The sequence below is a fragment of the Pieris brassicae genome, chromosome 5, assembly GCF_905147105.1.
Source record: "Pieris brassicae chromosome 5, ilPieBrab1.1, whole genome shotgun sequence".
NCBI lineage: Eukaryota > Metazoa > Arthropoda > Insecta > Lepidoptera > Pieridae > Pieris > Pieris brassicae.
In genome coordinates, this window is record NC_059669.1 from 14,090,815 (window position 1) to 14,118,579 (window position 27,765).

A 27,765-nucleotide genomic window follows, 5' to 3' on the forward strand; every position below is an offset into this window, starting at 1 on the left:
GGATAATAAATCATAAGAATAAAGTTGTTTAATTTCTCTTTACTAAATGCACTTTTAAATATAATGCAATATTAAGCTGTAGAATAAATTAACAGGTGTTTTTGTATCTTATAAAGTATTTATACATGATAAAAGCATATTGTGTGAATGTGTCAAATGTCAATGGTAATGACAAACGGACATTTTGAATGGAACAATGAATGTTCCTAATTTATAAAAATTATTAATAAACTTGCCTTCTTTTACAACGCGCTAAAATAGGCTATATATATAGTCAATATTATAGACTATTTACAACAAACAATGTTAACTTCACTTAATTTGTTTTTTTTTATTACAATGAAGGACGAAAATGGGGTCTCCTGTTCAATGACGGCTTTACACTTGTATTAATCATTTAATTGATCTTGGTTACGTTCGATAAGTAAAGTAGGGTATGGACGGCACTTATCACTTAATGTCTAATTAAATTAATCATTTATAAGGTGCTACAAGAAAGAACTGGTACAGTAAAATTAGTAAGTTAAAACATGATTTTATTTACATAAGGGTAAAACTTTTTTAAATTAAATGTAGGAAAACTTAATCTACAATGCATAATTATTGCATTAAAACAAATATTTTTCATAAAATCAAATAAACCAAAGTACCTACTAGGTAATAGATAAAACAATTATTATAAAGTACATTCAGCGTAAAGAGTTTTTTTTTTAATTTGAACATTGTGGGTACTTCGTAGTTATACTCTCCAAGGTTAGGTTCCGTCCCTTCTTTGTGATTTTTAACGCATTTAAAACATATCCGTTATTTCCATCACAACTTCAGACTGTTCATCAAATATTATCATCATTTTCTTCGTCGGTCTTCTTTATTTTAATACCATGGATTGAGCCTTTATGATATCTCAATAATATTTTCTGTCTGAATTTCTTATCACAAAGATCACATTCGTACGGCCTTTCTCCAGTGTGAGTCCGTGTATGTTTTTGAAGATCTCCTTTCGTTGCGAAGGTTTTTTTACAACCTGCTATTATGCATTCATACTTTTTATTATGAACCCTCTTATGGCAGTACAGTTTTTTCTTCGACATAAAAAACTTTGAACACTGCTGCAAATGTTAAATTAGGTTAGTATTTAATATACACTTTTTGGACCGTATTATAAAACGTTAACCAAAGTAACGGTTTTGTTACCATGGTTACGATTTATTTTACAGTATATACAGTCCACGTAAAATATAGAACAAAAACTGTCCTATACTTTTCATATCTATGCAATTACTTATTTCGCCGTAAATAATTTGTAAATCTAATCGAATATTATAGTTTCGATATTCGATTACACTACTCTATGACACAAACAATGCAATTTTTTTATTATTATTATAAAACTCGTCATTTAGAACACTTCGACATTCGTGGCCAGCCCAGACTGCTAACTATTTCATCAGAATGAAATAACGCCATCTATTGCCGCAATGTCCTACAGGATTTAAAAATATACAAATCGCTTCATCTTTGTTTTTCAGTTTGCATTATCTGGAGATCTGACACGAGACACCCTAAGAATACCGTATGTCGAAAATGTATTGTACTTTGACACAGGAGTTTGCGGTCTCGCGTTTCTGTGTCATGTTTGCTTGGGAATTTTTACTGCCAAGACTTAAATAGGTGAAAATGTAGAATGTGGTCTATCAAATTGACAATTCCTTATTTAAATTTTAACAGTACAATTAGTAGTATATTATAATTAGTAACACGTTGTGTCGTTTTTATCGTGTGACTTGGATGAGTCTTTGAAATCGCTATGAATAGTCCATGGAGTTATAGACACGTTATAATGACATCTTAATTAATATATATTTTTAGTAGATAGTAAAATAGGATACTGGCTTATGAATTAGTAATAACATAAAATGTTACAAGACGTAAAAAAAAACTTACGTCACAATTATATTCCAAACCGTCCTCGAATTTTATTCTCTTTGAAAACTTAATATCCTCCTGGTCATCGGCGATTTCCTAAAAAAATATGTCTTATATATACAAACAAATAAAAAAATATTTAATTCAGAGATAATGTAACGCCCTGATAGGGAAATATTTTTTTTAATCAGAGACAATAATACAAATTTTAACTAAATAAAAAAAATATTTGTTTATTAATTCAAGATTTGGCAACCCTTTTAAGAAAAAATACTGTGTCATTGACAGCCAGCTATACTATAAAAAAACTATTAAACAGTATAAACTCTGTGGGGATGTGCCGTTAAATAGAGAGAAGAATCATAGATAATCCATGACATCCATTTATTAATGGTCAACAAAAGTCTACACGTGCAAGCAATTCCAATTTGTAAACAAAAGAACGTATTTCTTAGAAAGTTCGTATGCGTGATGCGGATAGTCGAGTTTATTGCGAGCTAGGATTATAAAGCGAAACAATAACAATAATTATTGAGAGTGAGTGTAATGCTATGTAGAGTGTATCATTGTATGGAAGAAAAGCTTAACCAACCAAAGTCAATTGATTTCGAAGTTTAGGGACTTCGTCGTTAAATCGAGGGACGTTACATGGACTTTATACTGTATTTAATTAGATGATCCAGTAGTGAAACTTTTTTAGTTATTTTCAATTTACATACCCTTTTAATTTGTGCATTATGTTTGGGTGGTGTCTTTTTGTGCTTATTAGATTGTTTTTTACAATCGTAATTTGTATTTGACATATTTTCAATATCCTTGGCAGGAGATTCCTGAAAAGCAAACATTAAGATCTTTGAGATCAATTTCTAGACAAATACGATTATCTAGTTTTTATATTTGCATAGAAGCTACATATCGCCTGGGACGTTTAAAAGGTCTTTTTATTTCACCAGGGAGCGTTCAAGTGTATTATTAATATTATTTTCGACTTTCTGGTCTCCGGTCTACATAACTTTTAACTTTTAGGTATAAAAAGTCACTTGAAGGTCACGAAACGTTTTACTATTGGGTACAGAAAGACGTTACGGCGCGAGGTTCCCCAGGTAAACACTGAAAGCATCTCATTTTGTAAATATTTTATGAATTTGTCTATGATTTGCGTTCCCCTCGCAGCTTCGACCGCATGGATTTAACAAGATTTTTTAATCAATAATAATCGCTATTCTTCCACTCGTCTCTCATTATTATTTTCCGATGTTTATCTGCTATCCTTATAACTTCATCTTCCCATGTTACTGGTGACCTCTCCTTTTTCTGCCTACTGGGCCCATTCCAAAAATAATTTTTTGTGGAAGAATTTGGAGAAGGCTTTTATTTAAAAGAGAATAAACTAAATATAATTTAAATGCTAGGCTCAATCAAAATACGTTTATTCATTTTAGGTGCGTCTTAGCGCATGCTTATGAATGTCAAAAACGTTCACAAAATTCGCGAAAGGGCAAGACCACGCCATCCGTTCGCAAAACTACCAGGAGGCCTTGTTCTGAGAAGAAATGGCAAGAAACTCGGCAAGTTTTATCCTCCTGACTGAAAGGATATTTTTAAATATCTGTACTTAGCAAATCTACATACAATCATAATTATTGGTGAAAACCGCGTTCGTACAATTTGACCGGGGCAGGCAAGTTATATTAAAATAATATTTTAAGCCTATTATAAGAGGAATAATTTTAAAACATTTGTATACTTACACATGTAATAATTATTTCCCAACTATCATCATTTGAAAAGCTTCGATTTTGTCTATTTTTATTTAAATCTTCTTTAAGTTTCGGGTCATTTTCAATATTTTCATGAGAATCCTGAAAAAAATTATGGTTATAGTTATATCGTATGTTTCTAATAGAGTGTACGTTTATATTTTTATAGTAAAGAATTCTTTAGCACATCGTTTCTTAACTATTTTCATGCCGCGACCCACGCCCAAAAGTTATGAAAAACTCTCTTACGACCCAGTCACTGTACCTAAAATTATAATTTCCTTTCTAACAACTACACTATAATAATTATTGATACCTTTAATCAACCAATATTTGTACCTAATTGTATTTATTATTTTTTAACAGACTGCGATCCCCTTTTAAAACAAACCCCCCCATAGGTCGCGACCCCCCCGCTTAAGAAAAGATGCTTAAGCATGTTTTTCCTAAACAATTTCTTTGTTTTTGTTTAGTGTGATTTTTTTATTGATTATGCATTCTTGATGGTCACCTATTACGAGAGGATTGTGTTTTTGTTAATCTAAAGCAGTTGATAATCGAACCCATGATATTAAACCAACGGCAGATCCAGGAAGGTTTGGACTTTTTTTGACTGTGCGACTCCGTGACGCGAATGCCAGTTATTTTTTGCATATCATTTGCACGTTGAAGGACAGCATCATTCTCGTAACTGATTTGAATCCTTTAGACATTTCAATTTTTATTTGGCCACATCGACGCGACTAGTGCGAGGAGGTTATGTGGGACTAGCTATAGTGCTACTAGAAAACGGAGCCTTATAAAGCCATATCCCATTATGAAACTATGATTCCCTATTTAGTTATAAGAAAGCGTTATCGAACAAATATATAAATTTTCTATGAACAAACAATGGTCCAGTAGTTTTTGAGTAGATTTGTAACCAACATTAAAGATCCACCTGTTAACATAACACTTACATTAGCTCTTTCCATCGGGAGAACTTGGCAAACATTGCTTTGTTGGGGTGAATCTTCATAGTCTAATATTATTGTATCAATTGATTCCGTTGAAATCTACAAAAATTAAGCAAATATTTAATCTCCTAAAACAAAGGATTCTTGTTTTGAATCTTATTTTATTTAGCGTGGATTCCTATTAACTGCATCTACACGTTAAACATCGTGGTTATAAATATTTGAGACAATTTGTTAAACTTTTAAACATAAATACATACAGCTACATATAGGTATAGAAATTTCTCGGACGCTAATAAAAAAATCCTTCATAAGATCTCCAGATGGGCTTTTTTTACACACGTCGAAACTTAAAATTAAAATGAAACGCGACAAACTACAAAGACGTAATATATAAAAAAAATCATGAACTTACTCTAGAATTCTGATCCATTGGAAGAGCTAAATTCACTGCTAATAAATCTTTTTCTCTTAGTTCTCTCTTACTCTCATTCACATTGTCTTGATCACATAACTGGTAGAAATAGTTATATATAATGTTGGGGAATCTCAAGACGTGTCTACTTAAAACGTCAAGTTCTGATTACAGATAATAAAGTTACGCGAACTAGAAGTATAAATGAAATGGGCTACTCAAAAATCTTGATGCACTAGTCCACCGTTTCTTAAATCGGTTCTTGAAACATTATTATCAAACATGATTTTAGGGAGCGTTCAAGTATTACGTAACGGATTTGGGGGAGGGGGTCGTCTTGTAAAATGTTACGATACGGGGCGGGGATTGAATTACGCGTTATTGTTAATATTATTTTCCACTTTCCAGTACTTTACACCACATAATGGTAAGTTTTAAGGCATAAAGAGTCATTGGGTGTGGTCTCGAAACGTTTTACTATTGGATATAGAAATCGTTACGGCGGCGTTTCAGGGGGCAGGGGTGAATATTTTCTCCAAAAGTTTCGTGACGTAATACTTGAACGCTCCCTTAATCCTCTTTAATAAAACAATATTTGAATATATAGTTTAAAAATAACACCACAACAAAATAATGGTCAAGAAAGATGTATAAGGGACGTGTGAAGGAAGGAAGGAGCTGCTTCTCCTCTGACCTAAAGGGAGGATCCTTTAACCCTTGACTGGCGTGAAGGCCACAGTGGTTAGGGTTGAGAAGTTTTATATAATTATTCTTGCTGGAATAACTTTGGTAATGCGTTTCAGGGTATGACGTCATTTGTTAAATTTTTATTTCAATGTTTAGTAAAACTATTATAACCATAGATAATATGTTTTTGGTCAAGGATACTTACATATGCCGTTTCATCTATATACAAATCATTTGTTATTCCATCTATTTCTGGACTATCATTGCTTTGTCGAAGTACATCCTCATCATCTATTATTATTGTCTCCATTGATGCTTTTGATATTGATTCATTTGTCTACAAATTTCAAAAAATTCTAAAAGTAATATTTTATGTAGATATACCATAACCACACTGTTAATTAAATTCAGATTAATTAAAAGGCTATATTAATGTTACTGCTATATTCTTTTTCTTAGTATAATATATATTCCTTTATTTTATATGCTGGCTATATTTCTTTTAACTGCTAAAAATTGAGGTGACTTTTTATTTTACAGGTATTGCTAAATACCTAACAACATTAACATTTGGACTTTTAAGATTTCATACTTTCTTTACTTGAAGAACTCTATACCAAATAGGTTCGGAATATTTCAATGGTCGACCAGTTCTATATAGTGTAGATAAATTGCTGTAAAATGCACAGTTGTGGAAACAGTAATGCAAATTTAAGCAGCATCCAAGATATGTTTACTAGTTTAAGAATGAAAACAACTTTTTCCCCAATTAATACAAAACACTTTGTGTCACAAGACACACACAAACTGTTTCTTTTTATTTTTAATAGACACAAATACTTACATTTAAGAGATCACAGTTTTCATGTTCTGGAGGTGCTTGTTCATTTTGTTTTTCTAAAGAACTCAAATCACCCATGTCATTAGTTGTTTGACTAGAATCTGTCTAAAATACAACACTGTTACAATTTTTTTTTAAATCAGTTACTTTTAACAATATTTATTTGATTTGGTGCCAATCTATGTTAAATGCTTCAGATGACATGCCAAGATGAAATACTAGGTTATCTCTAGGAAAACAAAGTCTACTAAGTCACTTTTCTACATAAAAAATAATTTAACTATGTTACAGTACCATTTTGAAGTCTATAACAGGGGGTTCATTAAAGTTAAAATATATAGGTATTAATAGTTATACATAATGTTTTAAATACATTACTAGCTATAACTAACATACAAAAATTCTTGACCTTTCTTAAAATTTTGAATTTAAACTTTCTCCTATAATTATTGTGATTTTTTATTAATTTATATTTAAAACTACAACTAAATCTATATTCTGATTACTGTTGTGCTGCTGTTCCACATTTCTATACATAACACTAACTAAATATTATACTATATAAAAATCTAACAGATAAACACTTACATTGATTACTTTATTTTGAAACAAATCATTTCTAACTCTAATTATTGGTTGAACATGGCTTTCTTGGAGCTCAGTATTACAAATCACCGGTTCTGTGGCCCTTGTCTCTTCTGGTACAGCTCCATTAGAGGTAGGGATCTATAATAATAAAAATAATAATACTTAACAGAATTATTGAATACAGAAAAGAATATCTACAGATAATGTGTTACAAGTAATTAACTTTACTATACCTACTTATTTATTCATTTTTACCTCATTTTAAGCAAAGAGGTATAGTAATATGTCAAAAATATATAGATCTTAAACCATTTTAAAACACACAAGCTTTCAACTTACAATTTCCGAAGAGAAATAAAGTTTAGCAAAATCATTCAGCTGTTTGTCATTAATAAGAATTGATTCCCGAAATTCGCTTGTTAATTGAATTATTCCATAACAATTATCACATAGCATTTTTGGAAATGGAGTTAAATCATCAACCTGTAATCAGATTTCAATTTTAATTAGTTGAAACCAAATTAATCCATGATAAGAATAGATAGAGCTATATTCAAAAAGATATAAAGAATTTTAAATTAGTAGGTAAAGGAGTGAGGAAGGAAAAGATTTGGCTTTCGCCATGACAAGATTTACATAATACAGAAGGATTGATCTATGACGTAGGACTTACTTTTATACCTGTTATTGCAGAAATCTTGTCTGGTAAAGTATAATCTTGAAAAATATCGGTTGTCCCAGTTTGATCGAGACAAAGTCTACATAAAGTACTTAGAGTTTTATTTCTGTGATGATACAAAATCAACTCGTCCATGATTTATTTCGTTTTTATATAACATTCATATGTAATTGAAAATATTAACCGTTATTTATAATTTGGGTATACAACAGAACTTAAAGCTATATTAAGGTTATGTTTAGGTAAATAACTTGTAAATCTGTAACAGACTAGTAAAAATGTAGTCCTGTTTATTGTCCATAATGGAGGCACAGACTGGGTCCATAATGGGGTAGTATAGATCTATGGTCGTTTTAGTTTTCACTAGTCTGCGGTAATTAGCCAACTTACAGACTATTTTCGTGTTGTTGGTTAATTTCAAATTAACAATAATTTGAAAAGCAAAATATATTAACAAAGCTGTGATATTGCAATTGATGTTTCACTTTTGACGATGGTACCTTCAAATAAAGTCGTAGGTTGGTAATATTTAATTAAGCAAATTATTGAACATTACTTCAAAAGATTTTTTTGAGATAGCCTAAATGTAGTTGAAATTTAAACTAGATAAAAATGATTCTGAAGAAAATATCTGAGAAATTGTTGCTAGACTATAGATGATATCTGACACGTATATTAAAAGTAATTAAGAAGTACAGTAGCGACCGACGAATTATTAACCGTGCTGAAACTGATATAAAAATGTATCCTTCTCGGCTGACTTTTGTAAACATGGAACGTAACACAAGATCCGAAAAGTTCATTAACTCGACTCCCCCGTCATTTAGAAAGCCTTGCCCCATTGCATTACAGATATCGGTGTCTGGCGCTTGCTACCATGCTACTACTTCTACTACTTCTGCTACTTCTGAGGTTGCATGTCCTAGGGCTTAGATGTATCTAGTTGTTACTTGAATTCTTAGAACGTTGTTGTTTGTATTGTAATTTTATAACTTCTTTAAATCCACTAATAATAAGAAGTATTTTTAATTATTGCCTAAAGGGAAAAGGTTGTCATTCAAGAGTTTCGAAGCTACCATTCATCCATTATCCATTAAATACTTATAAAGATTAAAGGTTTTATTTTATAGGTAACAAACAGAAAAATATTTAGTTCCGTTCTATTAGTTTTTTCTGATCTCGAACTTATTATTTTCATTAAATTTACCCGTTCTTATTGATTTGTACGAATAAAAGTTGATTACTAAAAGTGTAGTTTCAAATATTAGGTAATTAAGTAAATTTAATTACTTGTAGGCGGAGGTTATCTTTTCGAAAGCGTGATTTCATATTCCTTATGTATGCCGCACCGCTATTTTGTTTTGCCATACGATGTTTGAAAATAGTATCCAAGACAACCAGCTAGTTAGTACACCCGTTATAAAATCGATTCAATCCTTATCTTAACACCTACTCCACGTCGGGCTTATATTCGTGCAAAGCGCCAATTAACTTAGAACTTCTTTTCATAAACATTACTGCTTTGTCATCGTGTAAGCAGCTGGATGAATTCTTGGCCTATACTATGATCAGTATTTGAAAAAATGTATGATTATTACTTTGAATTCTCGTGTACTGTATTAGTATCATTTTTGTCAAAGCAGATTTTGAATGCATAAGCAAAAAGGAAGCCGAAATGAAATTTTGTATAAATAAATGCATAATAGACGGAAAAACGTAGGTAATATGGCTGACTTAACAAAACTGGCTTTTATTATGAGTAGTAATGTAGATAATTGTTTATTTCGCTTTAATATAACTATTGGCAATTCTTATAAATGTGAATAATTGAATAATTATCTATAAATAAACAAATTATATTTTTAAAGGTATAACATATAATACAGTGTATATATCAAGAGAAGGTCGTATTATGCGTAATTACTTTACTGTATATGTATAGGCAACATAATAATAACTTATTATAGCCTGAAAGCTGAAACCCCTAATCAGTATCGCGCTGAACGTTAAACGAACCGCTCGCCGTTGTAACTATTTTCCTAGTTTTCGTAACTTTTCAATCAAGCTCCTTTATCTAACTTGGATGGAGTTAGATTAGATTCAGGTATATTATAGGTTTTTTAATATAGGTTACTAACAAATAACTTGGTATCAGAATCTATTAGACGCATGATTTCAAATTGTGGTGTGTAATTTTTAAACTGTTCTTTATTCGTATTAAACATACCCTAACTAACGGTGGTATTGCATTTCTCTTTCTCTTTCTTTCTCGTTATCTTATCAAATTACCACATTATTTATAATTAAACTTTTTGATCTTGTTTTTAAAGATAACTTAATAAATATATAATGGTTTAGCGTCTATTAATATGATTGAAAATGCAATTTTCCTTTAAGATTGAGATATTAGAAACTCCATCGTCGTAAAAGGCGAATTAATTATTTATACATAAAATTAAAAATTAATGCCTATTACTAAATTATTAATATTTATTTTAATATTGTTTGGTTTAGAACAATGAGCGATCGTAGGCGAGGTATGGCTGCGCCGTTTTACGCAGCACCTCGTCGCACGTCTGCGGAGATTATCAGCGAAGCACGCGCCGCGATTAGGGGAGGTACAGTATCCTATGGGCTTCTTATTCAGAATTACTTATTAGATTTTCTATCGAATGGTGTTACGCGTGTTTGATATGTATTTAAACCCTGGGTACGCACCGATTGAATACCTGTTCTACATTCGCAAGCTTGCTTACGGTAAAGAAATGCATAAATAGAATGCTGATGGAGGAGCTGGATTATTTGTTTATAAAAAGAATTTAATATGAATACTAATAAAAAAAGGAATTAGAAATGTGTTAGCTCAATGCCACCTATGGCTTTCAAGATTTCATAGGCGGCTTATAATACGTTTGCTTTGGTTAAGATTAAAGCTATAAACGTGTATCATGCATACCGATACTATTATTATATAACATACATTGCTCTATTATATTAGGAAGTATTTGGTTTAGTAACGTCGTAGTGTCTGGTTTTTTTCACAGCTGGGATTACAACCGGACTTGAGGATTAAGAATAACCATTAACAATTGCTTATACTCTCTTAGGACATTGTTGAAGATAATTGTTTAAAAAATTCCGTGTCCCTTTGTCATTTTATCTAAAATACAATCACCGCGATAACTTACTTCGCACGAAATAACGCATTTTCACATGCAATTTTCAACTAAAAGTGGACAAGCCACGCTACACAGTGACGCAATAATATTCGAAATATTTTCAATAAATTACTCTCTTATACCTACTATACCTACCTACCTACTATAGTATCCATTTATGAAGGTTTAACTTTTATACACAGTACACATCATCGTGAACTGTTGCGGAACGTATCCCACATAATCAGTACAAAATAAATAATGACTAATACTGTGGATGTGTGTGTGGTTTGGCCACATCAGAATAATCCAACGATTTCAAAATAATGTGATCAAGGAATAACAAAGGATTCACTATCACATGAATGTTGAGGCACTTCTTGACACCACGAGCCTAGAGACGTTTGAAAAGTATATTAATAGTAATTTTTGTGTTAAATATTCTTTCCAAATGAGGCTCAACTTAAATTAAATTAGCCTAGATTATAAACGATGCGATTAAATTAAAAACGAAAATCCGTCCAAATCGAACCAATATAATTTGGAAATTTCAGTTTTTTTTATATTTCAAAATGAAAGAACATAAAACATATTCAGTAAAAACAATATCGAGCAATTTAAAAGAAATATGGGTCGTACTGAATTATCAGTGAATAATTTAGCTTTCAAATTCAATTCCTTAATACATATGCCACACAAAGGACGATGACCTATAATAACCTGCCTGAACTGGGACATGTGATTTATGGTTATGTGGCTATAGATAATTTTGCACTTCGAATAAAATCCATGAACTATTATCAAATCATTCCACATTCAAATCAACAATCTTTGAACCCATACATTGATCTGTGAATGATGAAGTCAACGACAATTGTTTATTGCAACACAAACCTTATTTTATATTTTACGGCAAACATCGTTTTGCCATGTATATTAATTTCAGGAAACATTTTTTTTAGTTCTATAAAAATAACTTATATACTATAATATAAATAGGAGTTGACCGTAGAGGGGTGACAATTAATGTATGTATTTTTGTATGTTTTATCATAAAAAAATAAAAACAAAAAATAAAAATATTTTTTTTGGGGTGGACACCCTTATCGCTTAGGGGTTGAAAAATAGATAGTAGCCGATTCTCAGACTTACAGAATATGCTTAAAAAAATTCATAAGCATCGGTCGAGCCGTTTCGGCGGATTATGGGAACAAACATTGTGACACGAGAGTTTTATATATATAGAGATTTATATCACACCTTTTTGTCCGAAGAGGTCCGAGAGGAGATCTTGCTACGGACATACCTCTCTCGCTTCATCCATTTCATGACAATCACCGTGCTTGTCGGCTATGGGTACTATTAACTTGTCCCGTCTTTGGTTCAAGGACATTTGGTCTAATTGGTCCAGGCATTTACAATACGACCAATCACAAACGTGATTTAACCTTATGTATCGTGATTTCTTTATTGAATAATTTTTGCATGTCGATTTTGGTTTACATTATATTACTTACTTTCTGTATCATATTCAGGTATTTCAGAGCCTAGCCTTGCCTAAATTTAAAGGCTATTAGAACCTTGAAGTAACTACAAGAAACGACTATTCTATATTGCAACGTGTACATTGTTTTACCTATGGCGACATTGCTTGCTTTTCGTTGCCTAGGAGTCTAAAGGCTAGTGATTCTGCGATCCTGTGAAATTGTAAAATCTTTTAAAACATCAGAGGTATACCAAGTTATTTTTTGTTTTAAATATATCTAGGTTTAGTCTCCACAAGGCCTTGACTATGTTATAAATTCACATATTTCTTCAAAAACATTATTTACCTATGTGCGGGACCTTAATATATTCACTTGATTTGGATACTTTATCTAATTTCTCTTGTTCCATAAACTAGCGGAAGGACTGGCGTAGCCTCTTCTCTCATAATATTTCTAATATTCATAGGCGAGTGGGGGGGGGGGTCCCGCCGTCTCGCGAATCCCGTCCCTAAGCTTTTGATGCAGTGAGTGACGTGTTTTACAAATAGCTTTATATGTGTTGCTCCGGACCGCTAAGAATCATATTAACTGTTATTATATGTACCTACGGTAGATGACCTTGTCTTCTGAAAGAAAGAAGGAAAAAATCTTTTTTTAACACAATATACAGGATATTTAGATAGAGTTAAGTGCACTGTCCCCCACACTAAGGTTCCCTGTGTTGTGGGCAGCCAGTCTCTTCCTTTTGACATGTACTTAATGACTCTATATACCACATTTATATTAAAACAATTTTTGCACAATAAGAATATTGCCTGTATCAGCATAGGACAGGTTAACAAGATATTGTTTGAGATTTTTAGTAAGTGTATGTCATGTGATTTTTGAAATGTTAGTGATGATTTTGTTTTTAAGGAAGTGGTCAAAGATGAAAGGGTCTCGGAAGGAGAACAAGCGTTGGGCGATGAAAGTGCGATTTTTTGGTTGCTTATAAATTAAACTAAACACTATCGTGTGTAATATATTTTAGAAAAATATACCAAATTATCCTGAAATTCAACCCAGGATCCCCAGTAAACCATGGTTCTATGAGATTAAAACTTCTAAATTGTCACCTGTATCATATCTAGAATGCGTTTAGGACATGTATTTACACCTCAACATTTAGCACGGCTCCGTATTGTCGATAGCAATATTTGTGAGTGTGGAGAAGATATTAGTGACCTCGAGCATATTTTCTTTTCTTGTTCCCAATATGACCGCATGTTCCTTTCTGTATTCCTTACAATAACCACATGTTCCGTTTCCGACTAAAATCTCCTGCCTTTTGCTTTATCCTTTACTGTATTATAATGTATTATCTTCTTTCATAATCAATAATAATATTAAGATGTAATATGTTTATACACACATATTTTGTTTTTAACTAGCTTATCCCTTTGTTTACTTTTGATGTCCTAGTTTATTTTTCTCGCTTGTAGTTTCCCAACCTTTTACTTGAAACTGGCATAAAGTCAAAACTATTGCCATAATAAAAAAATATATACCAACTTTTCAGAAATGACCAGTCCGTCCAGTGGTTCCAGTCTTGGAGCGGTGCGACCACTACGCACGCGACGACCATTTACGCCCCACGAGCCGCAGCGTACGCTATTTAATGAACGATCCAAGAAAAAGGATGCCAGACCTCCTAGTTCTTTTGAGTAAGACCTGTAATTTTTTTCTGTGGTTAAGTAGATACAGTGCAAGCAGAGCAGTGTTGGCCTAGTGGCTTCAACGTGCGACTCTCATCCCTGAGGTCGTAGGTTCTATCCCCGGGTGTGCACCAATGGATTTTCTTTCTATGTGCGCATTAAACATTAGCTTGAACGGTAAAGGAAAACATCTTGAGGAAAGCGGCTTGCCTTAGACCCAAAAAGTCGACGGTGTGTCAGGCACAGAAGGCTGATCACCTTCTTGCCTATTCAATTCGGAAACGATCGTGAAACAGATACAGAAATCTGAGGCCCAGACCTAAAAAGGTTGTAGCGCCATTGAGTATTATTAAGTAGATACAGTACTACGCGATCGCCCAGCATGCATTTGGTTCCATATTTTACGGCCAGCGTTGACTTTTTAGGCAGGCACGGAAAGTTCTGCTAATAAACAATATATGAAATAGATGTTTCCTAGTTGAGGCTGAATAGTACTTTGTGTCTTGACAAATAGCCTAGCCAATATTCAGAAACCAAAATTGCATTATCAATTAAAGAAATGATAATTTTAATTCGATGGAAGTAAAATCTGGCGCAGAAGGCTGATGCCTTCTTGCTTATTAGAAAAAACAAATGATTACCAAACACATACAGAAATGTGAGATCCAGACCAAAAAGGTTTTATATTTTGAAGTAATTCCAACCAAATTTCTTGGGTATTAGTAGATCACGTCGTGTTATTACTTCTTGGGTCTAATACACGATATCTAAATTTAACTTTCAAATTTGCAGTCTCAAGTATCTGCCATTAACCGAAGAGGATGCGTTAGTGACATCAGGAGCTCGAATTGCCGGATTGGATGAGGAAGATCTTACAATTATTAGTGACAGGAACAGTGCTAAGAATAGGAAGGCCTTGGTAAGTGTCATGTATGGGTATGAGAGTCGAAACGGAAACTCCTATTGATAAAAAACGTATTAAACGTACTTTAACTCTGAATTTGACGACGTGATGCTGCACCGGTACTCTGTAATATTCAATAATGATACCATTTTTATATGAAATTCCGGTGTAATTCTCCCAACATCCGTACCGTCCGCATCAGAAATTCGGGGACGGGACTTCGTTTACTACTTTAAAGTTAATCAACGGTATATTGTTAGAAGATTGATTTCATATGTCGTATTTAAAAAAAAATTACGCTTGCTATCAAACTATTATTTTTTATAAATCCCCCATTATATTTATTTATTTATAAAATCCATTTTGTATTCTACAATATTGATAATAAATAAGAATAGCAAAAAACCTATAGGAAATGAGATATTTACAAAAAAGCGCTTTTTGTGACCTTTGACTTTGAAATTTAATAGTTACGTATGCCCTACATTTACCTATATGTAGGCTTTGAGACAACTCTTAGGGTGTCAATGTACAAGTATTTACAGACTTACAGCTAGGTATCTCGAATTCCGAGGTGAGCTTACTATAATGACTGGACTATAATGTTACAGAATCGCAGTAAAGTGTCACCGCCAGAAAAAGCGAGTAACGAATGGAGTGGTTTCCCAAAACTACCACACTTGAGTGGTAAGAGCAAGCCACTACATCGACGTAACACTACTGCTAATAGTATTGACAGTAAGTTTTCAGGATCGCCTAGTTATATCGTAAAAAAATAAAGTCTCAGGACCTATAAGGTTGTCATTGGCTTTTTATAATTATGGCAATATAAATTTATGTTCTTTTAAAATTTTCAATAGATGAGAACGATTTATCGCACGCGATCTCAATAACTAAACCCATCGGACAGTCTTCTGGAGATGGTTCGTTTGCTTCGGGATTTTTAACTACTAAAGGTAAGTTCGAAGTCTAGGTAACTTCATAGAAATACTGTTTTGGAATGTATTTTTAGGTTATACGAGTACTATAAAACATTTAATTTTTAGATAATGTCAATGTTTTTTTTTTGTATTTTTTTTGTGGCACTTTTCTAAAGTTCTAGGATCATAAGTTTTTGAAAATTTTTTGGCTTAATAAAACCCTGGGTAAATTGTTTTTTTTACTACCTATTTTTTAAATTCAATTGTCATTTTTTTCACACGCTTTCTCGAAAAGATTATTGGTGTATTATGTGGGATCACCTCTCCTATCTCCTCTCTACATTCTTATTTACTAGATGTATACATGTTTTCAGCCCTGAGTCCAGATATAAAAAAATCTCAATACATTACCAAGTCGATCTCTTATGATGGGGCGTTGGGTGATGTCGGAGTTAAGCAAATTGCGGTACAGATGCCTAAAACATCACACGATAATTTTCACAGGTAATTGTAATGAATACATAAAATATATAGTATTTGAAATCATTATTCTTTATATAAAACGAAATAATTAACATACAGTCAAACAGTGTGAGCTACGTCAAAATCGATTTCTTTTTAAAAGCAAATAAGGAAAAATAAAAGCGAAACTAAAACTTTAATAATAATTGTTGTTTAGTTATTGTAAAAAAAAGTCCAATTCCAAAACGACGTAACTCAATTTCAGTGTAGTTAGCTATTCGTAGCGCAAATTCAAAAATTAAATTTCAAACTAAAGGCTTTTTATTGGCGAGGCTTCAAGTGTGCGATAATTGTGTACGATTCTGGATGGCTCGAAGGAAAATGCAAAATGTACGGTTCCTGGTTCACCTGGGTGCTTTAAATAATAGATGATTTTTGGTTTACTCTATATTAACCACTCGCGTATTACAATAGAATATGAGCGTAATAATGAAGTGCTAATTGCTATGTACCGAATGAATGCAATTTAAACAGTCAAAGAGAGTGCCTAGGTCTGGCTATACTCTCGGGGCGTAACTCCGACGATTTAGGAAATCGTCACGCTTATAAGTTATCAAAATGTACAGCCATGGCACGTACATACATAGGAAATCTTCACGATTGTAAAAGATCAAAATGTACGAACCTTGGCACGTACATAGGAATTATCACGCTTATAATTCTAACAAAGCTTGAGGGGGCAAAATGTACAGCCTTGGCTCGTACAAATTGTTTACATTTTGAATAAGCTTTTAAATATTAACATATATAATGTTAGGTTACATAACTCGCTTCAAAAACTCCAATCATAGAACGGATTCGTCATCGCATCTCCACTGGCTATGGACCTGACATACCTTTCTCGCTTCATCCACTATCATGACGTTCACCATGCACGCTAGTACTTCTGGTATGGATATATGCCCTGTAAATTGACAAAATAATATTTTTTTTCAGCATGACGCTTTTGGAACTATCAGAAGCACTGTCACAAAAGTGTGATGCAAATCGGACGATGATCTTATTTCAAGCCTTGCAGAACAAGATAGAGATTTCCTCACCGACGGGCAGCCTCAGAGACCTGGTCTTGAGGTCTTTGTATACGCATATAGATAGTGATGATGAAGTTTTAGTGGCTATCGCAAGAGCTATGCTCACAGTAAGTGACGGAGGAAATTTAAATTCAATAGTAATGACGGTACATAACACACTTCATTTAGAAATAATGAAAAAATGAAAACTATATGATTTAAGCATCATTATGGCTTGTTCCCCCCCCCCCCCAAGAATACAATTAAACACAACTCAGCTTAACGTTGACGTCACCAGTCACTAGGTGACAAGTAGGTGGACAGCCTTCTGTCTGATACGTGTCAACAATTTTTGGGTTTGTTGTTGTGATGTTTTCCAACACCGTTCGAGCGAGTGTTAAATGCACACATAGACGGAAAGTCCCTTGGTGCAAGCCGTGCGACCTCAGGGATGAGAGTTGCGCACGCGCTCATTTGGCGCACGCTGAAGCCACTAGGTTAACTCTGCTTTTGTTAAGTATATAGTAGGTTTACGTATAACTTAAGCCATATACGGCCTTCGTATTTTTTTTTAGATGCGGGTGACCGGTTCACATCTGGCAGCTGCCTGTAAAATGGTGTTTAAAATTGCAAGGAATGATAAAAATGACCACTTCTTTAAGAATAGTAATCTTTTAGGTAACTCCGAATGTCGCATTCATTTATACAATATTTTTTAGTTTATAAGTCCTTTGTTTACATTCTGTGTTTATTCTGTCAAAAAATCGCAATCAGTGCTCCCTGGATCTCAGAGGCTCTTTTAATGAATTTAAGAAACGTATTAAAGAAAAGCTGTGTAAAAAGGCTTACTACAAAGTTAACGATTATCTAGTTGATAAAAGGGCCTGGGACTAGTGCTAGACAGGCTACTTCTAATCATCAAAATAAGTGTTGTTTGATGATTTGCTATTTTAAAACAGTACCGAGAGTTTTACGCCGGTTTTTTCTCTCGGCTTACACCCTCTGTCATCTTTGCCGATGAGTAGGGATGTCGACTGATTCAAATTTAATGACGTGGAATAAGTGATACCTGTATCTTATGGTTATCATAATAAACATATTTTTTTATGGCTTGGATTCACAAATCAGCCCGGCGCATGGCGCTGCAGTCGGTATCTAGGTTATTTAGCTATACAGCAAATAAATAACTGGTTTATATATAAATTTTGGCTCGACAGATTTTGATGATTTTTTTTGTGATCAAGTGCAGTCGAGAATGATTTACATCTTTAAATTGTCTTGTATGTAAGCCGTGTATACAGGACAACGTCTGTCGGATCATCTAGTTTAATAGATATTTTGAATTTTTTTAATTGTGGATAGAGATCGTGTAAAGATCATCTAAAAATTTCGTTATTTTTTAGGTTGTTATTGTTTTTATTGTTAAAGATGGTGTAGTGGTGGCTTTGAGTGAAACTGAGCGTTCCTTTTTTCATAAATGTCATGGTACAGAATAAGTAGATAGAAAATATTATTTCAAAAGTTAAGTTGTTTCATGGTGACAGTTTACATTAACCATTTATCCAAAATGACATTAACTGTCATATTTACTCCTGTCATTGTCACACCTTGACAAGTTACTTATAATATAGAGTTTACCATTTGTTTTATGATTATTGCTTAGATGAGGTCGCTTTTAAGTCTGATCCTATAGAGTTTGTAGCGTTATAATTTAATAAAAGATTTTGCTAGCCATTTCATGAAATACGACCTTATCATGAAGCAGCCTAAAGAAATATTTTTAATTTACTATCCGGCCAGGTTTGTAAAAGCAAAAAACATATTTCCAACAGAACTAGTAGTAGAAGGCTGTGGTCGAGCGGAGCCTATATCGGAGAGTGAATGCTGTGTGTACGCAGCAGGGGCTCTTCGCTTTCTTGCCTTGGAGCCCACACTTTGTGCGCTTGCGCATCGTGCGGGCGCATTACATCTTGCAGCATTGCATTTGAAAATACTTAATAATGCGGTATGAATCTATTTATGGTACATGATATAAAAAAAGATTTTTTTTATTACTAATGTTGTTTCTTAAAATATTTATTCGAGAGATGACTGATTCTAACTGAAAGAAAGAACGAAACGCTCACTTAGTACGCTCGTTAATTTGGCCTCCTCACTGATTTTTTTTCAGTCCGACATGGAAAGGAACCAGCAAATAAATAGATAATGGTAATGGTATAACGTAGCCATTTATGTTAGATATAAAAAAGAATATATATGTTGAAAAACTTGACTAATACGTAAAAATAGCTGAGGTATTCTTATATAGTAAAAAATCCCGTAACTTTGCGTACTTGCACGGGCCTTTTTTATATTAAATTCGGGTGGAAATGCCTTTTGAACCACCCGTAGCAAGGGTACTAGAATATCTGCCGTTACAACATACCTACTAAAACCAACTCAGGTAATTCCTACAAGGCCAAGTTAGAGAGGCTCCGAGGTCGCTCTCCAATTCTACCTTAGCGTATGCCTGGCATGCACGGTCAAAGGCAGATATAAGATTCATAGTTTTGAACTAAGACTCCCGTTGACATAAAAGTACATTTTTACATGGCTTCGTAATTTCCTTTGGTTACCTATGAATTATTCTCGTATGTACCAGAAAACGGAGAGGCCACGCCAAGTATCCGAACAAGCAGTACACGCATTATACCAAGTAACGGGCGCGTTACGTAACCTAGCAAATGCGAGTGAGCATTCGCCGTCGTTTGTTTCAAGCGGTGCGCTTGCCGAGCTGCTCGCGGCTTTACAGTTACACACGGACCGGGATGTGCTTACTAATGTCGCTAGATGTCTTAGGTAATGCTGCGTTATAATACATAAAGATATTAAGAAAACACTTTTTAAACGGATTGAAACTATTTATTATTTATTATTAAAAACTTAGAATTATTTACATAATTTTAATTTTTTTCCGACGTTTCGCGAGCTTTACAGCGTGTGTGGTCACGGTGACTGAAGACAAAAGGTGTTGAACGTCAAAAGTATCACAGCTGCAGAGAAAGATGTGTTATCTGTATTTAAAGTGTTTTCTTAATGTGTAAAAGCTATGTTAACAAAAGACAATACTACATAAAGATGTTACATATAAAAACCTTTTTGGTCTGGACCTCAGATTTCTATAACGGTTTCGTGGTCATTTGTTTTTTCTAATAGGTTTGTAGGTGATCCGCCTTCTGTGTCTGATACACGCTGTCATTTTGGGTCTATGGCATGCCAGTTTCATCATGTCTTTACCATACGAGCGATGGAACCTACACACGTAGATACTAATAATTTATTAAACTATAAAATCACTCTACTAAAGTATTCATACTTATAATCATAATGACAACAAGCAAATATTAGCTTAAACAAATTAGATTTATAAATTAAAATGTGTTTTTAGTGTATTGTCAGCGGAAGAGTCATGTTGTGCGTGGCTCTGTGCTTGTACGTGGAGCTCGCGAGCGTTGCTGAGCGCGCTCGCTGCGTGTTCGCCGCGTGCGCCACTCGCAGTGCGACTTGCGTATACGCTTGGCAATATGGCCGCTGCAGACGAGCAGGCGTCAATTAATGTATGTATTCTTATTTATATCATGTTATTGCAGTACGTTTTTGTCTTTATTTAACAAAAAAATATGTGGCTATGATTAATATGCTGTGTATAAATGTCTTTAATATATATATTTAAGACATTTATACGTGATATATCACGATAATATAATTTTTCAAAATATATATATATATAGTTAAAACCACTATATATGTTCAGTTATATATGTAAAAAATTATACAGAATTTTAAAAATATACAATACTTATGTACTTGTTTTATAAATGAATATTTTTTTTTATGAAAATCCCATTTACCAATAATAGACTCGTATACGAAAACATTTTAGTATTTGCGGTGCGAAAGTAAAAAATATCCGTGAAGAAATGGTGGCTCACCTCAGATTTATTGACAAGAGTTTTCACAAATCTGCGTTCGAGTTTAGAGTGCCGTCTTCGAGAGGGCCGTCATCTAGATGATGTTATTTAAACAAAACTACATTTAATTACCTAATCATCCTTCTATTTTACTTTTGTATTTATTTTTTTATCCTATACTTAATAAATGCACGTTCTATTGCGCCACCCGTTATATATGAAACTTTTAGATTTATAATGAAGAAAACAGTCTGGATGTCCTTCTAACTATTCTGGAGTCATACACGAAACGTACTGAAGGTGACGCAAAGGAGCTTAATTCGGATCCTGATTTGCATTTAGTTGGTAAGTTAGATTTAGTAAAGAAAAACACTTTTTGAACGGATTGAAGTATTATTAAAAACTATGTATTATTATTAAAAAGTGTTTTTCTTAATGTGTAAAAGCTATGTTAACAAAAAACAATACTAGATTTAGTCAAATCTAATTGCTTGTCATCGCTTAGTAGATGATCAGATCCTCCTTCTGTATTTTTAAACATATATTTAATAAGATATAAAAAACAGTTTGATATAGATATATAACGTAAAAAAATCGATCTAATTTCATCATAAAGTTATAAAAACGTGAGAGCAGAGCCTTTTATTATGTAACAGGAGGCTGACCTGATGGTAAGTGATACCGCCACGCATGGACACTCACATTCCCAGAAGCCTCGCAATTGCGTTGCCGGCCTTGTAGCCTAATTCAGCGTGCGATATATCCCTGAGGTCGTAAGTTCGACCCGACTGTACTCGAATGGACTTTCCATGTGCACCTTTAACACTTTTTCGTACAGTACCGGAATATATCGTGAGGAAACTGGCATGCTTTAGATCCACAGTCAGGTAAGAATAAAACAAAATTAGTTACAGAAATCTGAGGCCCAGGCCTAAAAGGTTTTTGTTATCAACATTCCAGTTTATTTTATTCACCAGGCTCTGATTTGGGTGGCTCCGATGGCTCCAACGAGGATGTTCTTATAAAGGTATGATATAGCAAGTAAATTTTACTTGATATTTGTGTATATGATAGAACATGAAAAGAAAAAACTGTTACTTACAGTCTCAAAAGTATGAACTTTTTTACGGTTCCCCTATGCACTACACGATTTAGATCGTTATTTCTTGTAAAAGCAGCAAAGGAGTGGTGCTTTTGGCGCCCATTAATCTTTAGAGTATGAAATAAGCAGTGTCGTAACTATACCATCTGGGGCCCGTGATCGATATCTTTTGATAGGGCCCTATCAGTAAAAATCGTCAGTACTCAGTTTAATAAACTTCGAGATTTTCAGCGTACTCAATTACAGGTTGTATATGTGCCACTTATACCACAATAACTCCTCTCTTAGGCGAGAGGAAATGGTATGTAGGCCCCACACTAGCCTAATGCGTATTGCATTCTTCCATAGAACATAAGGCATTCATCATCTATTCGCTAGCTTTTCGGTGAAGGAAACGTGAGGAAATCTGCATACATTACAATTTTTTGAGGTCGTGGCCTCTTGGGCAGGGGCCCGCCACCTATTGTTGCGCATGTCATTCAAGCGGCGGCTAAATACGCAGCCCCTGGACGGGCGTGCCCTCTGATAGTGTCTCTGACTTAACATCAGGTGGTGTTGTGGACAAAGGTCTTAGAAGAAACAATACATACATAGACCTATTAATGAGGGAAAAAAATGACACACTGGCCTATACAATTTTCCCAAAGACATTATTTTGTTGCTGTTGTTGTCGGTTATTTGGTTCCGCTCTTGTTGCCTTCAGACTGTACGAGTCATAGCGAATTTGTGTCTATCCGAGGCTGTTGGGAAGAGTATCGCGGCCACACATTCTGAAAGAACTATTCGTGCGTTATTGGCTTGCCTTGATGTCGCTGAAAAATCTATTGATAATCAGGTATGTTATTGGTTGAAATTTTTGCTCTGTTCTGGAAGGAAGGTTCTCTCTTCGACTGCAAAAGGATCTCGGAAGGATGCATCACCAGTTTATACACTGACTGGCTCGAAAACCTGATGTGTAGAGGTTGCCGATATCATCAGGTCAATCACTGGATTGCAGCCGTAGATAGTCGTTGTATTTTATATTATACATTTCGTTGAATAACACAAAATATTAATTGCTAATTAAGTGTATTACACTAAATAATAAATGCATAAATCATGATTTGGAGGTTAGTTCCGGGATCGAACTCTTATGCCTACAGTTGTTTGCCATGGAAATCGAAATCAAGAGTCTCATTAAAAAAAATCATAGGTACATAATTCAGAAAGCGATCATCCTAATAGACGGGATGAGCTAGCCATGGCGGCCTTAGCGACACTGAACAACGTCACATTCTATTTAGACCCTGCGCCTGCGCCGAGACGACTCGATGACACACTTGATTTGCTTTGCAAAGGTTTGACTTTATTCTAAATATATCTACATTATACTTATGTTTGAGAAGTAAAAGTATTCCCATTTCAGAAATAATTTGTAAATCAATTCTTTCAAAAATTTCCAAATTTTAGTGCTAAATCTTCTTGCTACTATTTTTCCCATAAAATCCTCATGTTCGTTAATAAAAAAATTACAGAATTTCCCAATATAAAAACCTTATTACGATATACTTAATAATTTAATTGGATTATTCATTAAGGGCCAGCTTCACAATCGCTACTAACACTTCCGTATATACAATGCGTTTTTGACATACGGGAGTCACTAATACATTAAATTTAAATCTAAAAAAATAAGTCAATTTTATTCTTAAATTACAAAGTAGTTTATTTATATTTAATTTAGCGACGTGTCGTTGGGCGCAACGCGATGGTGTAGCGTCGTGTGAGGCGGTGCGTGCTCTTGGCAATCTTTCTCGTTCGGCTAGAGCCGCGCAAGTTCTGGTACTGGAGGGGGCAATAGATCTATTACCAAGATTTTCTTTACACGGTAAGTACATAAATTGAAAACTATATTGATATTAAAAGTGTTTTTCTTAATGTGTAAAAGCTATGTTAACAAAAGACAAAACTATATTGATATTTCTTAGGCGCTGTAATTGTTTTAATCAAGTATGAAATATTTCATCATTATTTATTTATTTTTATTTACTATACAGAGGAGGCAAGTGTTCGCTTTGCGGCCGCAGGCCTTTTAGTAAACGTATGCGGTGCTGGTTGTAATACAAGCGAAGGGGCAAAAACCGCAGCGCACGCTTTAACCGCAGCCGCGGAAATGGCGGATGCACCAACGGCCGCGTTGCTTGCCCGCGCCTTGTGGAACGCGCACGCGCACGCGCCGTTGTTACCCGAGTGTGCGCGTGAAGCGGCCGATGCGCTGGCAACTTTTATAGGTTTGTTCCTAATGTTATTGCGGGATCTGTAAAATGAGATTTTTAATTAAATAAGTTTTTTTTAATAATTTCATTACTAAAAAAATACATAAATAATGTTTAATTAAAAAAGCAATAAGTTATAATGGTAACTCCAATGCGCAAAAAGGTTTTTTTTATATTCTCTCAGCTGATGCTTGACTAAAAATCGTAATTTTTTACTAAAAATAATTATTTTATGTCTAAAATGATTGATTTAAATTTTTTTATACAACAAAAATATTAATTAATTGTAAAATAATTCTTCGTTAACAAACAAAGTACATTTCGACTCACGCAAGTTATTAAAGTATATAATTTATTAAAGTATAAAAATAGGACCTTTTCTTTTCAACCATTCTCAGATATGATAAATAAATAAAAAATCACGTACATATTGGAACTCAATTTCATTACTAGTATCTAATTTTAATATAGTACATCGCAATGGGTCGATAAATTTAGCACTAGTCTTCAAGACTCCGTGGCGCAACGGTAGCGCGTCTGACTCCAGATCAGAAGGTTGCGTGTTCAAATCACGTCGGGGTCATATGTCAATATTTTTTACTTTTTTATTTCAGACGATGATTCCATATTTAGCATCTGCGAAGTATCAAGGAAGGGTGACACAAATAAACAACACGTATGTTATTTTTTCTATACTATTCTATATTTTATGTATTTGTCGCGTAATGATTAAGATCGGGTGAAAAAAAATATTTATAGTATATGTTACATTAATAATTCAATGCTGGTGTTAGTCCCATTGAAACCCCAAATATTTTTCATACGAATAATTTTATTTCATTCAATTATTTATATCATTAACATTATGCTAATAGATCCATTATCTTAGTTATCATTATACGATTAATAATGATTCACAGAATTTATCGTTATATAATTATTAATATGCATACTATAATTTATATTGTAGTACGATTAAAGACATTAATACTTAATACAAATGTTGCTCGGATGTTTCTAAATGATCCGTTCGTCGACTTGCCAACGTCAGCAAACTCCCTTCCCGCGTATTATAACGATTTTTTTAAATTCTACACCAACAGAATCATTTATTCAAGTAATAAATAACAATATTTGACCTCTAATTAAACCTATTTACTAATTGTGCTCTAAAATATAAATAACTGACTTAACTTGCTTACTACTATAATAAAGGGTTTGAAGTCTTCGCCACTTTGGAATGATTTAAATGTGCAAGACAGAGACTGCTCTATCTTATTCAATTTGTTTATTGTTTCAAATTATTGTATTAAAATAACACCTTATAATATTATTTTTTATGAGCTGCGTGTGTATGTCGCACCTTCAACTATAAACATTTACAGACACCGCGTCAAATGTGTAACTGGTTTAATGTTAAATGAAATCTGAACAACAGGCTGAGGGCATGTTGACAGGAAGTAACGAAAGAACGTAATTTATTAAAAAAACAAACAATTATACTGTTTTAGTTTTTATATATCGGGTACTCTAACTAAAGGCGAGATATTCTAAAACGCGATGTATACCTTGAACTTTATCTCAGTATCTGCAAAATGTTTTTATAAAGTTTTGACAGTACTCAAGTCTTAGTTACCTGAATGTTTTATTTAGGTTAAATTCGCCGCAGAGCAAGGGGACAATGTGGCGAACCAAAATGAGAACGAAAATGACACCCAATGTCAAAATAGTTCTGACGAAGAAGCGGATAGAACTGGGTAAGCTTTACGCATATGATATCATACATTGCCATATTATGTCAGGATATGTAAAATATGACTATACGTTAAATTAAAAAATCATAAATTTTATATTTTTAGTGTAGCGGTTGCCCTTAAGAAATGTACATAGTATGTCCTCAAGTCTTCTTAATAAAATATATGGATATGCTTTGCTATATATGAGATCGTTATTTATAAAGCTAGGTAGTACGTTCTTCTATGGTGTTGTAAGAATCGATTTTAATGTTATTTATTCAGTTGTTCAGGCGAGGACCTAGGTTTTGAAGAGGGTGAGGTGGAAGAATGTGAGTGTGAGCCCTGCAGTCGTTTAGCAGCCTGGGAAGAACTCGTGGGAGTGGCTATACCACTGCTGGAGAAACTACGACCACCCAGAGCTGACGCTTCTGTCGGCACGGACTAAATGTATACTTTATTAAATCTATTTGAAAATTGAGTGTTTCAATCATTTTATAGTGTTCCTATAGGGTTGGAACTTCCTACTATAGTTTAGTACTGGTACTTGAGAAGAAATAAATCACGACTAACATTCAACAATATACTCCATTTACTTTTTTATACTCAATGCAATTGAGTGAGCTGCTGCTAGATGCCGATGTCGTGTAATAACTAATAACGCAAGATAAAACAATTTAAAATTTTTATTTTTATAGATAAAACAATACGAATGAATATTTAAACACAAACCCGACAGCGGTTTAAAATTTTGGAAAGCTGGAAAACCTCTTTTTCTATATCTAGGTAGCTAATGTTACGCATAACATATGATTAAACTTTTAAGACTTCAAACAATAATTTAAAAGAATCGCTTAAATATAACTTTGTCAATCGCGTTACTTAATACTAAATTACTTGACGTTTTATGATTTTAATGGCGTAGAAAAATGGCTACATTTGCAACTAGATTAAAAGCCATAATTAGAAAATGATTTAGATACATGTTCTAAGCAATTAATTAAACACTCTTCAATAACTGGTTTCACGTAAATACTAATTGTACTATTACATATGCAATGTCATATTTTGAACTTAATCTTACGCAACCTTGAAGCCTTCTACGAGTAAGGCCAGCCGCTTCGACTCAAATTATCTACAAAATTAAATCAGTTTATTGCATAAAGTGATACATTTAA

General features: G+C 33.5%; 2 protein-coding genes, 1 long non-coding RNA gene and 1 other non-coding gene across 10 annotated transcripts; 2 read left to right on the forward strand and 2 right to left on the reverse strand.

Annotated features, from left to right (window-relative positions):
• Window positions 1-82: 82 nt before the first annotated feature.
• LOC123709659 (zinc finger protein 33B-like) lies at window positions 83-12,605 on the reverse strand. Of its 4 annotated transcripts, none has more exons than XM_045661140.1 (11): window positions 12,271-12,605; window positions 7,513-7,656; window positions 7,174-7,311; window positions 6,589-6,690; window positions 5,950-6,081; window positions 5,058-5,156; window positions 4,646-4,741; window positions 3,678-3,788; window positions 2,646-2,756; window positions 1,945-2,022; window positions 83-1,109 (listed from the first exon to the last, which is right to left on the reverse strand). In XM_045661140.1, the coding sequence occupies exons 1-11, from the start codon at window positions 12,337-12,339 to the stop codon at window positions 834-836; spliced, it is 1,356 nt and encodes a 451-aa protein (XP_045517096.1). In that variant the 5' UTR covers window positions 12,340-12,605; the 3' UTR covers window positions 83-833. The 4 variants fall into 4 exon arrangements, with proteins under 4 accessions (XP_045517096.1, XP_045517095.1, XP_045517098.1 ...); XM_045661139.1 differs by lacking the exon at window positions 12,271-12,605 and adding an exon at window positions 7,847-8,108; XM_045661142.1 differs by lacking the exon at window positions 12,271-12,605 and adding an exon at window positions 7,855-7,929.
• LOC123709658 (armadillo repeat-containing protein 2) lies at window positions 8,230-27,035 on the forward strand. Of its 4 annotated transcripts, none has more exons than XM_045661135.1 (21): window positions 8,230-8,370; window positions 10,367-10,470; window positions 14,056-14,200; window positions 14,984-15,110; window positions 15,707-15,833; window positions 15,956-16,051; window positions 16,390-16,519; window positions 17,474-17,675; window positions 18,123-18,225; window positions 19,380-19,552; window positions 20,189-20,385; window positions 20,975-21,143; window positions 21,728-21,842; window positions 22,475-22,524; window positions 23,303-23,434; window positions 23,792-23,936; window positions 24,323-24,466; window positions 24,636-24,869; window positions 25,469-25,530; window positions 26,508-26,611; window positions 26,873-27,035. In XM_045661135.1, exons 2-21 carry the CDS (start codon window positions 10,371-10,373, stop codon window positions 27,033-27,035), a joined length of 2,718 nt encoding a protein of 905 aa, XP_045517091.1. In that variant the 5' UTR covers window positions 8,230-8,370; window positions 10,367-10,370. The 4 variants fall into 4 exon arrangements, with proteins under 4 accessions (XP_045517091.1, XP_045517094.1, XP_045517092.1 ...); XM_045661138.1 differs by having other exon boundaries at window positions 26,881-26,985; XM_045661136.1 differs by lacking the exon at window positions 8,230-8,370 and adding an exon at window positions 9,870-9,956.
• Window positions 14,101-16,482, reverse strand: LOC123709662. The gene is made up of 3 exons (XR_006753748.1): window positions 16,427-16,482; window positions 15,180-15,219; window positions 14,101-14,207 (listed from the first exon to the last, which is right to left on the reverse strand). It is a non-coding gene; the product is annotated as an uncharacterized LOC123709662 (long non-coding RNA).
• On the forward strand, window positions 25,366-25,437 carry Trnaw-cca. Its single transcript has one exon. It is a non-coding gene; the product is annotated as a tRNA-Trp (tRNA).
• Window positions 27,036-27,765: the final 730 nt, after the last annotated feature.